Genomic DNA, 12327 nt, shown 5'->3' with positions numbered 1-12327 from the left:
CAGATACACTCCCACTGTCACACTGACAGGGACAGACAGATATACTCCCACTGTCACAGTGACAGGGACAGACAGATACAATCCCACTGTCACAATGACAGGGACACACAGATACACTCCCACTGTCACACTGACAGGCACATGCTGATGCCCTTTGATGCACATACACAAACTAATAGTGAAAACACATATAAAATAAACTGTAACCCCCCCCCATCCACACACACGCACACTAATTTAAATGCACAAGTGCACTGCCTCACACATAGAGATAAACTCTGACACTCTCAGGCAAATAAATGTTGACATTTAAACAGTTCCCTTTCTGCAACACACACAATTGCTCACAGTCAAGCACACAAGCAAACACACAGATACACATACAGCCACACGCAATCCTTCTTCCACACTCACTCAGGTACATTCTCACATTCTCAAACAATCACAATCTTTCAGAAACATGGGTATACAGACAAATGCACACTCTCCCTCATGTAAACATACATCCACACACTCTTACAGACGACAGGCACACACACACACACACAATCACTTTCTTACATAAATGCATGCAAGTAGCACACACACACACACACACACACACACAACCATATTGAGACACATACAGGATAAAACAAATCTTGAAAGAATGTCTCTGAACTTTTCGATAGCATTATTAAAATAAATGACTCCTTTTCTTGTTTGCAGGGATTTGCTGAGGATAGGGGTCACTTTGGCTGGTCACCAGAAGAAAATACTGAACAGTATTCAGTCAATGAGAGGACAGATCAGCCAATCAGCTTCCGCTTTGGCATGACAGCACTGGATCCCTGGGACATGTCTAAACAGCACTGGAGGAGCAAAGAAAGACACAGACTGTTTCTCATGGTTCAGTCTCCTCTTATGAAGGAAACACACAGTTACTGTCTCCAAGACTGATCCTATTGAGAAATCATGCATTCCGCCTTTAAAAATAACAATTTCAAGATCTAATCGGATAATCTTTTTTAAAAAGAGAAAACACTTTGCCCCTTCATGAAATCAGGGTCTGTGAAACTAGAATCAAATGAACATCCCATTATTCCAAAGAACATGCTGTGATATTCTTTTAACGTTCGTTCGATACATTTCTTTTTTTCTTCGTAAGTGATGTTCTTCAGATGTCAGTGCCAAGATACTGCCCCTTCCCGAAGACGGATTCTGATCCTTTATATCTTCATATTGAAGATGATAAGATGCAATCATTCCTTGCTTGCATTCTCTGCAACAATGTCTATGTTTTGATAGCAATGACTCTGAGCGCTGGCAAAACTCGAGCCAGCCACACTTGTACAAAGAGGGAAGCAGGTATTTAATGGATTAGATACACCGGGCTTGAGCTTGTGGCCGGCAGGTGTTGGCCATCAGACTTCTTATGAACTGTTTTTGATGAACTGTATAGAAAAGATGTGATCCTTTGGCAGGCGGTACAAGCAATGCAACCGCTGACTTTGCTTGCAGTTGACAAGAGAGGTGTCAATGATACAAAGTACCTCTGGTGTCACATTGCGCCGCTCATCAATTGACTCATTTTGGACGTTTTACTTTGTGTGTCGGTGCTTGTCTGAATTCTAGTGATGTCCATTCAACCCAGTGCTCAGAACTTTGCTGCTTCAACTTGCAGGTAAGTCGAGACGTTGTGTGGTTGCCATTTTTCTTACTGACGGGAGGATGTTGGATACTCAGACACCCTTCCTGCAGCCAATTCAATTGCCCATTAAAGTTCTAAAGCTGTGCCCCACAGTGTGAAGCTTCTTTGGTGCTTTTGTCCTAATTCAAATGGTGAAGTGTTACCATTTTTTGACATAATGAGTATCAGGAAACCAGGTCAGAGGCAGTCTTGTCATTCCCCTGTGGAAATCATGCACAATTTGATGCTTATTCCCTCGTCTGTTCCAAAGCTTCATCCAGTCACAAAAGCAACTTCCATTTACATAATACCTTCAATGAAATTTCCCATGAGTCAAAAGAGTCTTTGGGAACAGTGCAAATAGATTATGACTGAGAGCTTGGCCAAAGAGGTGGGTCTTTAGGAGTTTCTAAAAGGAAGAAAGTGAGAGAGAGCAAGGTGAAGGGGTGTAGAGAGAGAGGACACTGAACAACTTCAATATACAGAGGGATTTTGGGGTTCGAGACATAGGCCCTTCAATGTAGCCACACAAGTAGATGGGGTGATAAAGAAGACATATGGCATGCTGGCGTTTATTGGTTATGCAAGAGTTGAGATGTCATATTGCAGCTCTATAAGACATTGGTCAGGCCACCTTTACAGTATTGCATTTAATTCTGACCGCTACATTACAGGAAGGTTGCAGAAGCCTTGGAGAGGGTGCAGAAGAGTTTTACCAAGGTGGATTAGAGAGTATGAGCTATAAGAGGAGCCTAGAAAAACTCAGGTTGTTTTCTCTGGAGCTGAGGAGAGACTTGATGGAAGTCTATAAAATTATGAGATGCATAGTTAAGGTTGTCAGAACCTTTTCCCAGAGTTGAAATGTCTAATACCTAGGGCATACCTTTAAGGTGAGAGGGGAAAAGTTCAAAGGAGAAGTTTTTTACACAGAGAATAGTAGAAGTCTGGAATGTGTTGCAGGGAGCGGGGGGCTGGTGGTGGAGACAGACGCGTTAGGGGTCTTTAAGCGGCTTTCAGATAACCACATGAATATGCAAGGAATGGAAGGCAATGGACCAACGGCAGGCAGAAGGGATTAGTTTAACTTGGCGCCATGTTCAGCTCAACATTGTGGTCTGAAATGGCCATTCCTGTGCTGTACAGCTCTACAACAGAGTGTGGGGCAAAGGTAACAGAGAGAGTGGCTACCACACTGGAAGGATTGTAATCTGTGATGCATAAGAAAGCACGTTTAAAGGTGTGCCCAAATATCTTGGAGAATAGTGGGCTGGGGGTGCTTGAAGAACCAGGGAGGGTGCTGCGATGGAGGAATTTGAAAACCAAGATGAGAATTTTAAAGGGCACACATCGCTTGACTGGGAGCCAGTGTGGGTCAGCGAACTGAGAAGTTGACAGTGGAGTGCGATTTGCTGCAAGTTCAGAGAAGGGCAGCAAAGTTTTCGATGATCTTCAGTTCATTGGAGAGTAGATTATGTAGAGCCCAGCCAGGAGTGTGTTGCAGTAGTCAAGAGGTAACAGAGGTCTGGATGACGATTTCAGCAGCAGATGAGCTGAGATGGGCAAGTAGTTAAATCAAAAGTAATTCCGAGCCTGTTTTTATTATTTTACTATTTTATTTCTTTTAAGAGTCTGTGAGCACAAGGAGATAATTGGTGTATTCAGGATAGAGACTGTCAACGTTTGCTGGGTGACCAGAACTCTGGAACAAAAGTAATCAAATAGTGTTAACAATCATCACCTGAATAATTCAGCAACCTCAAATTGTCTACTTTTGATCAGAAAGTTTCCATTTGCAATTCTCAGTCCACCTATCTCCAAGATCTGAAAGAGAAGCTCCCTATGTAATACAGGATTGCTTAAAGGAATAAGTCCAAAGAAGCACATCAGCCAACCAGCAAAGAATCAGTCCATTCAGCCCAATTGCTGAATTGTTCCCATTGCCCATTCCCAGCGCTGTCTGCTCAACCTCCCCATGTGATGGTTCCGTGTTCTCACCGCTCTCTGTATAAAGGTTGGAAATGATTTTTGATGGAAAGAAAACCACACTTATGTAGCAACTTCCACAACGTCAGGGTGTGCCAAAACATTTCACAGCCTGCTAAGTACTTTTCGAAGTGTTGTCCCTGTTGTAATGTCAGCTCGCTTGTTTGTAGCAAGGCTCCATGCTCATGATTAATAATCTGTTCGGTTGGTGTCAATTCTGGGGTAAGAGATAGACCCCAGCTGATCGTCACAATGCTGCCAAACGATCTTACACATCCACCAAAATGGATAAGCAGCACTTCACTTTCAATTGGGCTTACACCTCCGGCAGTACAGCGTTCCCTCAGTACAGCAGCACCCTGGATATTGTGACCCATATTGTTGGATAAGTACACCATTTCCAGACATTGAGGCAGAAGCTGAGCTATTGCTGACACTTGGCTGGAGTCTGGTTGCTCTGAAGTCAGAGCCATCCTTAGCTATAAGACTAGGAAGAGAAAGCCCACTGGGTGATTAACAGAGGTTAGAGGGGTAGAAAACTTAGCTCCTTGCTGTTGACTTCCATGGGAGGATGACAGATGTCCAGAGCACCCAGCGTAGGGGAATGAGGAAATTGTTAGAAGGTATGTGAATGAACCACAAATTCCGGCTCATAGACATAGGTAACATGTGAGTAAAGATCCTTAGCTTTGATAGAGTTCTCAGCAGCCTGACTCTAACAGGAGCAATTGTGAGGAAAGAAATGCTCAAAATGAGACAAGTCAAAGGACATTGGAGGTGAGGGTATGTTAAGCTTGGAGTGAATGTAGCTGAGGACATAGCAAGATGCAGAGCCTGAGCGTGCTCAGTCACTGACCTGGCAAAGTCTCCCAGTTCTTGCTGCTCCTACTTATGATCCCGTCGCTTTAATCGCCAAATTCATTTTACTTCCATCATAAAATGGAGTGCTAATGAAACAAAAGCGAGAGTGAATGGGAGCCCGGGAAGCCATGCATTTAACTGGCCCGAAGTAGAAGGAGGAAATAAAGCAGAGAAAAGAGAGGCCCTGTTCTTTTAGATCATAGGCATGTTAAATATTTACACCCAGCAGTGGATTGGCAGACGCCACATTCCAGATCTTGAACACTGTTCAAAGGTTGCCCTCTTTGTAGCTGACCTCTCTAACAGACTGTACCTCAAGCTAAACAAGTAAATGGAAGGAGGAGAAAAAAAAAACTCGATCTAAACTCTTGGGAACTGCTGTCAGAATTTGAAAAATGACTGAGGAAGTGTGTGTTGAGTGATTGTTTTATGACAGAGCCCAGTGGCAGGCCAGCTTTGAGAATTGGAGCTGTACTGCTGACTGGTTTTACAGGTGCTGCGATAGAGGTTCCTAAATGCCGGCACTTTGCACATCACGAAACACAATCTTGCTGCTCCAACTCAAACTCTGTTATTCGCTTTGCAATACTTTTCCAGACACGTCATTGTCAGACTTTGATATGGACCACACACTTGCATCAGGATTCAGACCATTCAGCCAACTGGTTTCTGCTAGCGTAGAAGCTCCACATATTATCCCTCCCACACTATGTCATCTTCCTTCCTCCATCATAGAGTCATACAGCATGGAAACAGACTCTTCGGTCCAACCAGTCCATGCCCAACACAATCCCAAAATAAACTAATCCCACTTGCTTGATCCTGGCCCATATCCCTCTAAACCTTTCCCATTCACGTACTTGTCCAAATATCTTTTAAACATTGTAATTGTACCTACAGTCACTACTTCCTCTCAAAGTTCATGCCGTACCACACTGTGTACAAAATTTACCCCTCATGTCTTTTTAAAATCTCGCTCCTCTTACCTTAAAACTGTGTCCCCGAGTCTTGAAATCCATCATCCGAGGGAAAAACACAACTACCATTAACTCTACCTATACCCCACAATATTTTATAAACCTCTGTCAGGTCACTTCTCAACCTTCTACGCTCCAGTGAAAAAAAATCACAGCCTATCCAGTCTTTCTTTATATCTGAAACCTTCCATAGCCAACAACATCCTCCAATTTATTCAGCTTTCCCTTGACAACACCTATTCAGTTCCCAACAACCATGTGTAGCATGAACATTCCAAATAATCTCTGCATCAAGCGTTTCCTCCTGAATTTCTGACTGGATTTACAATGAACACAGGTATATGAGTTTGGCTGAGGACAATCGGATGTCTTCTTGCAGGTACGTGACCTGGAATCTTCCAGTGACCGCAACCTTCCCGCCCTGACCCCACCCACTGGTTGGCCAGTATCTCCATCCTGAACTACAGGCACCTTTCCACAGTGATTGGAAAGTAATTCCTGGCTGTCAAATGAACTTTTCACCTCCACTATACACCACCCCCCCCCCCCCCCCCCGCCCCCCACCATCCCCCCACCTCCCCAAATGACCTCAATAGTTTTTATAACAAATAAACAAAAGCATTGAAACATGGGGTCAGTTAAGTCTGTTGGATAGATGGGCTGTTTCAGTAGAGCTGAGTATTCGTCTGGAATCCTCATTATATGAGCTTGCACGTGCAAAGGAGATTTACCAGGATGTTGCCGGGTCTGGAGAGTTTCAGTTATGAAGAGAGATTGGACAGACTGGGGTTGTGCAAAGGAGATAGTGGGGCAGTATGATTGAGATGTATCAAATTATGATAGAGTGGAAGAAACTTTTCCCCTTGATGGAGGGATCACTAACCAAAGTACACAGATTCAAGGTAAGGGACAGGAAGTTTAGAGGACATGTGAGGAAAAATGTTTTCACCCAGAGGATGATGGAACTCACTGCCTGTAAGGGTGGTAGAGGCAGAAACTCTCATAGCATTGAAGGAGTATGGTAGTAATGTTAGGTCACATTGGATTCAGGGTGAGCTTGCCAATTGAATAGGTTATTGGCGAAACAGCAGGAGACAAACCTTATTGAATTCTTTGAGAATGCGACAAAACATGTTGATGAAGGTAGATCAATGGATGTAATGCACATAGATTTTGGCAAGGCGTTTGATAAGGTTCCCCACTGTAGGCTCATTCAGAAAGCAAAGGGGCATGAGATACAGGAAAATCTGGCTCTCTGGATATAGAATTGGCTGGCCCATAGAAGACAGAAGGTGGTGGTAGATGGAAAGTATTCAGCCTGGAGCTTGGTGACCCGTGGTGTTCCACAGGGATCGGTTCTGGGACCTCTGCTCTTTGTGATTTTTATAAGTGACTTGGATAAAGAAGTGGAAGGTTGTGTTGGTAAGTTTGCCAATGACACAAAAGTTGGTGGAGTTGTGGATAGTGTGGAGTGCTGTTGTATGTTGCAAAGGGACATTGACAGGATGCAGAACTGGGCTAATAAGTGACAGATGGAGTTCAGCCTGGAAAAGTGTGAAGTGATTCACTTTGGAAGGTTGAATTTGAATGCAGAATACAGGGTTAAAGGCAGGATTTTTGGCAGTGCGGAGAAACCTTGGAGTCCATGTCTGTAGATCCCTTAAAGTTGTCACCCAATTTCATAGGGTTGTTAAGAAGGTGTATGGTGGGTTGGCTTTCATTAGCAGTGGGATTGAGTTAAGAGCCAGGAGGTTATGGTGTAGCTCTATAGAGCCTTGGTTAGCCCACACTTGGAATAATGTACTCAGTTCTGGTCGCCTCATTATAGGAAGGATGTGGAAGCTTTAGAGAGGGTGCAGAGGAGATTTACCAGGATGCTGCCTGGACTGGAGGGCATGTCTTATGAAGAAAGGTTAAGGGAGCTAGGGCTTTTCTCATTGGAGCGAAGAAGGGTGAGAGGTGACTTGATAGAGGTGTATAAGATGTTGAAAGGCATAGATACAGTGGATAGCCAGAGACTTTTTCACATGGAGGAAATGTCTATCACGACGGGGCATAATTTTAAGGTAATTGGAGGAAGGTTTAGAGGAGATGTCAGAAGTACATTCTTTACACAGAGAGTGGTGGGTGCGTGGAATGCACTGTTGGCAGTGGTAGTAGATTCAGATACATTAGGGACATTTAAGCGACTCTTGGATAGGCTTGTGGAAGATAGAACAATGAAAGTATGTAGGTTAGTCAGATCTTTGAGTAGGATAAAAGGCTGGCACAGTATTGAGGGCTGAAGGGCCTGTACTGTGCTGTACTGTTCTATGTTTAATATGAGACAGCGTGATGGTGGACGGTTGCTTTTCGGACTGAGGTCTGTCATCAGTAGTGTTTCACAGGGATCGGTTCTGTGTCTTGTTTGTAATTTATATAAATGATCTATAAATGTAATTTATATAGAAGGCATGGATAATATATTTGTGGACAATACCAAATTTGGTGGCATAGGAAATAGTGAAAAAGGTTTTCTAAGATTACAAATGGATGTTCATCAAATAGGTCAATGGCCTGAAAAATGGCAGATGAAGTTCAATCTGGATAGATGTAAAGGGCGGCACGGTAGCACAGTGGTTAGCACTGCTGCCTCACAGCGCCAGAGACCTGGGTTCAATTCCTACCTCAGGCGACTGACTGTGTGGAGTTTGCACGTTCTCCCCGTGTCTGCGTGGGTTTCCTCCGGGTGCTCCGGTTTCCTCCCACAGTCTAAAGATGTGCAGGTTAGATGAATTGGCCATGCTAAATTGCCCGTAGTGTTGGGTAAGGGGTAGATGTAGGGGTATGGGTGGGTTGCGCTTCGGCGGGTCGGTGTGGACTTGTTGGGCCGAAGGGCCTGTTTCCATACTGTAAGTAATCTAATCTAATCTATTGCCTTTTGGTATGAAAAACAGGGGTAGGGTTTATACAATTAATGGTAGGGCCTTGGGTAGTGTTGTAGAAAAGAGGGACCTAGGGGTGCAGGTGCATAATTCTTTGAAGTTTACATCACATATAGACAGGATGGTTTAAAAGGCATGTGGTACACTTGTCTTCATTGCTCAGTCCTTTGAGTATAGGCATTGGGAAGTCATGTTGAGGTTTTCCAGAATATTGGTGAGGCCTATTCTGGAATATTGTGTACAGTTCTGGTCGCCCGGTTATAGGAAGGATGTTATTATGCTGGAGAGGCTTCAGAAGAGATTTAGCAGGATGTTGCTGGGTAATGGAAGATTTGAGTCATTCACAAAGGCTGGATAGGTTGGTCCATTTTTGACTGAAGGAGTTTCAGGGGTGACCTGAAAGAGGTTTATAAAATAAACATTTTACACAGAGGGTGGTTCATGTTTGGAATGAAGCTCCTGAGGAAGTAGTGTATGCAGGTACAAATACAATGTTTAAAAGACACTGGATAAATACATGAATAGGAAGGATATGGGACAGGAGCAAGCAGGTGAATTGAATTGAATTTATTGTCACGTGTACTGAGGCACAGTGAAAAGCTTTGTTTTGCGAGCAATACAGGCAGATCACAGTTAAGTAGCATAGATAAGTAAATAATAGGTAAACAGCGGCAAAAACAAAAACACAGGTACAGGCAAATGTTAAGAGTTTGTGAGTCCATTCAGTATTCTAACAACAGTAAGGTAGAAGCTGTTTCAAAACCGGCTGGTGCGTGTGTTCAGGCTTCTGTACCTTCTCCCCGATGGGAGAGGTTGTAGAAAAAACATTGCCAGAGTAGGATGGATCTTTGAGAATGCTGGCAGCCTTTCCTTGACAGTGGGCCTGGTAGGTGGATTCTATAGATGGGAGGTTGGTCTTTGTGATTGTTCAGGCCGAGTTCGCCACTCTCTGTAACTGTCTCCGATCTTGAATGATACAGTTACCATACCAGGTAGTGATACATCCAGACAGAATGCTCTCGATGGCATACATATAAAAGTTGGCAAGGGCATTCACGTCATTCCAAATTTCCTCAGCTGCCTGAGGAAGAAGAGATGTTGGGCCTTTGTAACCAGTGCATCCACATGAAGAGTCCAAGAAAGCTTGTTCTGGATGACCACTCTCAGAATGTTGACACTCTCCACTCATTCTACCACTGTGCTGTTAATGTGTAAAGTAACATCCCGCCGAAAGTTGATAATGAGTTCCTTGGTTTTGCCAGCATTGAGAGCTAGGTTGCTCTCAGTGCACTATTTTTCCAGGTCTTCCACTTCCTGTATGTAATCTGTTTTGTCACCATCTGAGATTTGACTGATGATGGTGGTGTCATCAGCGAACTTGTAAATGGCATTAGTCTGGTGGGGCTAGTTTAGTTTCTGATTATGTTCGGTATGGATTGGTTTCCATGCTGTATGACTCTATGAGGGGTGACACGGTGGCTCAGTGGTTAGCACTGCTGCTTCACTGTCTGCGTGGAGTTTGCACATTCTCCCCGTGTCTGCGTGGGTTTCCTTCGTGTGCTCCGGTTTCCTCCCACAGTCCAAAGATGTGCAGGTTAGGTAAATTGGCCACGCTAAATTGCCAATACTCTTCAGGGATGTGTAGGTTTGGTGCATTAGTCCAGGGAAATGTTGAGCGATGGGGTAGGGGTAATGGGATACTCTTCAGAGGGTTGGTGTTGACTTGTTGGACCACATGACCTGTTTCCACACTGTAGGGATTCATTGTGTCTATACGTATTTAGATGAGCCTTTGCGATACCAAAGCATACAAGGCTATGACCAAATGCTGGAAATGGGATTAAAATTATGAGATGGTTGCTTTTGACTGGCACAGACTCAGTGGGCTGAAGGGCCATTTTCTATGTTGTAGACCTCTGCGACTTTAAAAATGTCAGGTATGCTCCCCCTCGCTGGCTGAGCTAGAATTGTAAATTTACAGCAAAGGCCTCTCGATGAACAGAACACGTTTGCAAAAGGAAGAAAACCTTTTTAATTATTGATGATCTTCTGTGTCCTGAAGAATAATCTTCAAACTCCCAAAAGCTTGGCAATGCACGTCCTCGGTTTGGTGAGGTCCGGGATACAAGAATTTTTCAAAACAGCCAGCCTGCAAAATAAATCAGGATGAAGCTGCTGTTTATTAACTGCACGTGGAAGCAATCGACCAAACATTAATCAGTTCTGAATATAAATTAAGTGTCAAAAAAAAGGGAAAGGTAACACCAACAATAATTGATTCATGCTTTTAATTATCCCCATAAAAAAAGGATGGTACCGATGTAACTTGTCATGAGGAGCTGTGGTAATGTATTGTTGAGGCAAGGTTCATAGGGGTCACTGAATGCCATCTGAGTGGTGAAAGCACCATCAAACATGTTCCTAACCCAGGTTCAGCCTGAAGCCTTTGTTCAATCAGATCCCAGGACACACATTATTATTTCCTTGACACACAGCTAAATAGAAGTTTCGAAGGTTATGAGGGCTCTGACAAAGTTCAGACAAACCAATCTGTCACTGTGGGGAAGGGTTAAGTAGCCAGGGATACATGCTTAAAAATTATCAGCGCTTAGGGGAAAGGAGAGGTCAGAGAATGTCTTTTTAATTGTCCGGCATAATAATTTACCAGGGAAAATGCTTGAAATTGAGTTAATTAATGGGTTAAGTAGGTGGTTGATGGCTTAGGACATATGGTGCTAGGCTGAGTGACCAGAGAGAGGCCAGACTGGTGTGTAATAGCCAATTGTGTTACAGACTTATATATTGGATATGAAATGATGTAAATCAACAGAATAAGACAAGTACATTTTTATTCATTTCTCCAGTGTGTTTCCCAGCAGAATCTTGGCCCCATGCAACCACACAGCATCAACACCGACTTCACTAGTTTTCAAATCTCCCCTCACCCCACTTCATTCCAGATCCAACCCTCCAACTCAGCATCGCCCACCTGACCTGTCCTATGTGTTCCAACTTCCTTTCCACCTATCTTCTCCACCCTGCCCATCGACCTATCACAATCACTCACCACCTACATCTACCTATCACCTTCCCAGCTACCTTCCCTCAGCCTCAACCTCACCCTCCTATTTATCTCTCAGTCCCCTTCCCCCACTACATTCCTGGTGAAGGGCTTTTGCCCGAAACATCGACTCTCCTGCTCCTGCTCCTCTCCTGCCTGACTTGCTGTGCTTTTTCCAGTGCCACACTTTTTGACTCTATCTCTCCAGTATCTTCAGTCCGTACTTTCTCCTGAAGAGCTATTGTTCTCAGCCTTGGACTCAGAGGTAGCCTATCAGCCCAGGGTGGAGGGGAGGGGTATTCTGATACAATGGTCCAGTGAGCTGCTGGTTAGTGAATTGATGTTGGGTTAGGTAGATGATCTGTTGGGAACTGGGAGCAGTCTGTGATTCATTGTGGACCTGTGGGAAGCCACTTATGCTCCTCCTTGGCTGCACATTGAGGCCAGTCAAACACAAGAACCTGGGCTTTGGGGAAGCCTACTGCCAGTGGCCTTGGTAACAGACACTGTATCTGAGAAAATCGAGACCACAGAACAATTGTCAGGATTGTCCGCCTGACAGACACTGATGTTTGTTTCAAAGTAACCAGAAAACACCGTAAGCAATATGGCAGATCCTGTTCAGACCATGTGTGTCAGACCCCACCATGCACATTGGCCTGTCAAGGGGATGACTGGAATTGCACTCCAACCCACTGCTCCCATTTTTTATCCCCTTTGAAAATTATTTATTCATGGGATGTGGGCATCACTGGCTGGGCCAGCCTTATTCATTGCCTATCCCTACTTGCCCTAGAGAAGGTAATGTAAGCTGCCAACTTAACCTTTGCAGTCCATATTGTGTAGGGACAC

General features: G+C 44.1%; 1 protein-coding gene across 3 annotated transcripts in view; it reads left to right on the top strand.

The window, feature by feature from the left end:
- The window catches only part of LOC122555678 (ephrin type-B receptor 1), a 505782-nt gene that overhangs the window by 488856 nt on the left and 4599 nt on the right, over positions 1–12327 (top strand). For 2 of the 3 annotated variants that reach the window (XR_015759253.1, XR_015759252.1), the window contains exon 16: positions 709–1663. Coding sequence is in view for 1 of the 3 variants with exons in the window: in XM_087993907.1 (XP_087850033.1) it covers positions 709–817 (109 nt within the window). In the remaining 2 variants the exon portion in view is untranslated. Of the gene's footprint in view, positions 1–708; positions 1665–12327 lie in introns of those variants that run through there. The other variant, XM_087993907.1, reaches the window with a different exon arrangement.

Source organism: Chiloscyllium plagiosum, unplaced genomic scaffold (genome assembly GCF_037043375.1).
Source record: "Chiloscyllium plagiosum isolate Xiang-an unplaced genomic scaffold, Cpla_swu_hap1 HiC_scaffold_13, whole genome shotgun sequence".
In the NCBI taxonomy this organism is placed as follows: Eukaryota; Metazoa; Chordata; class Chondrichthyes; order Orectolobiformes; family Hemiscylliidae; genus Chiloscyllium; species Chiloscyllium plagiosum.
This window is presented reverse-complemented; position numbering and strand designations above follow the sequence as displayed.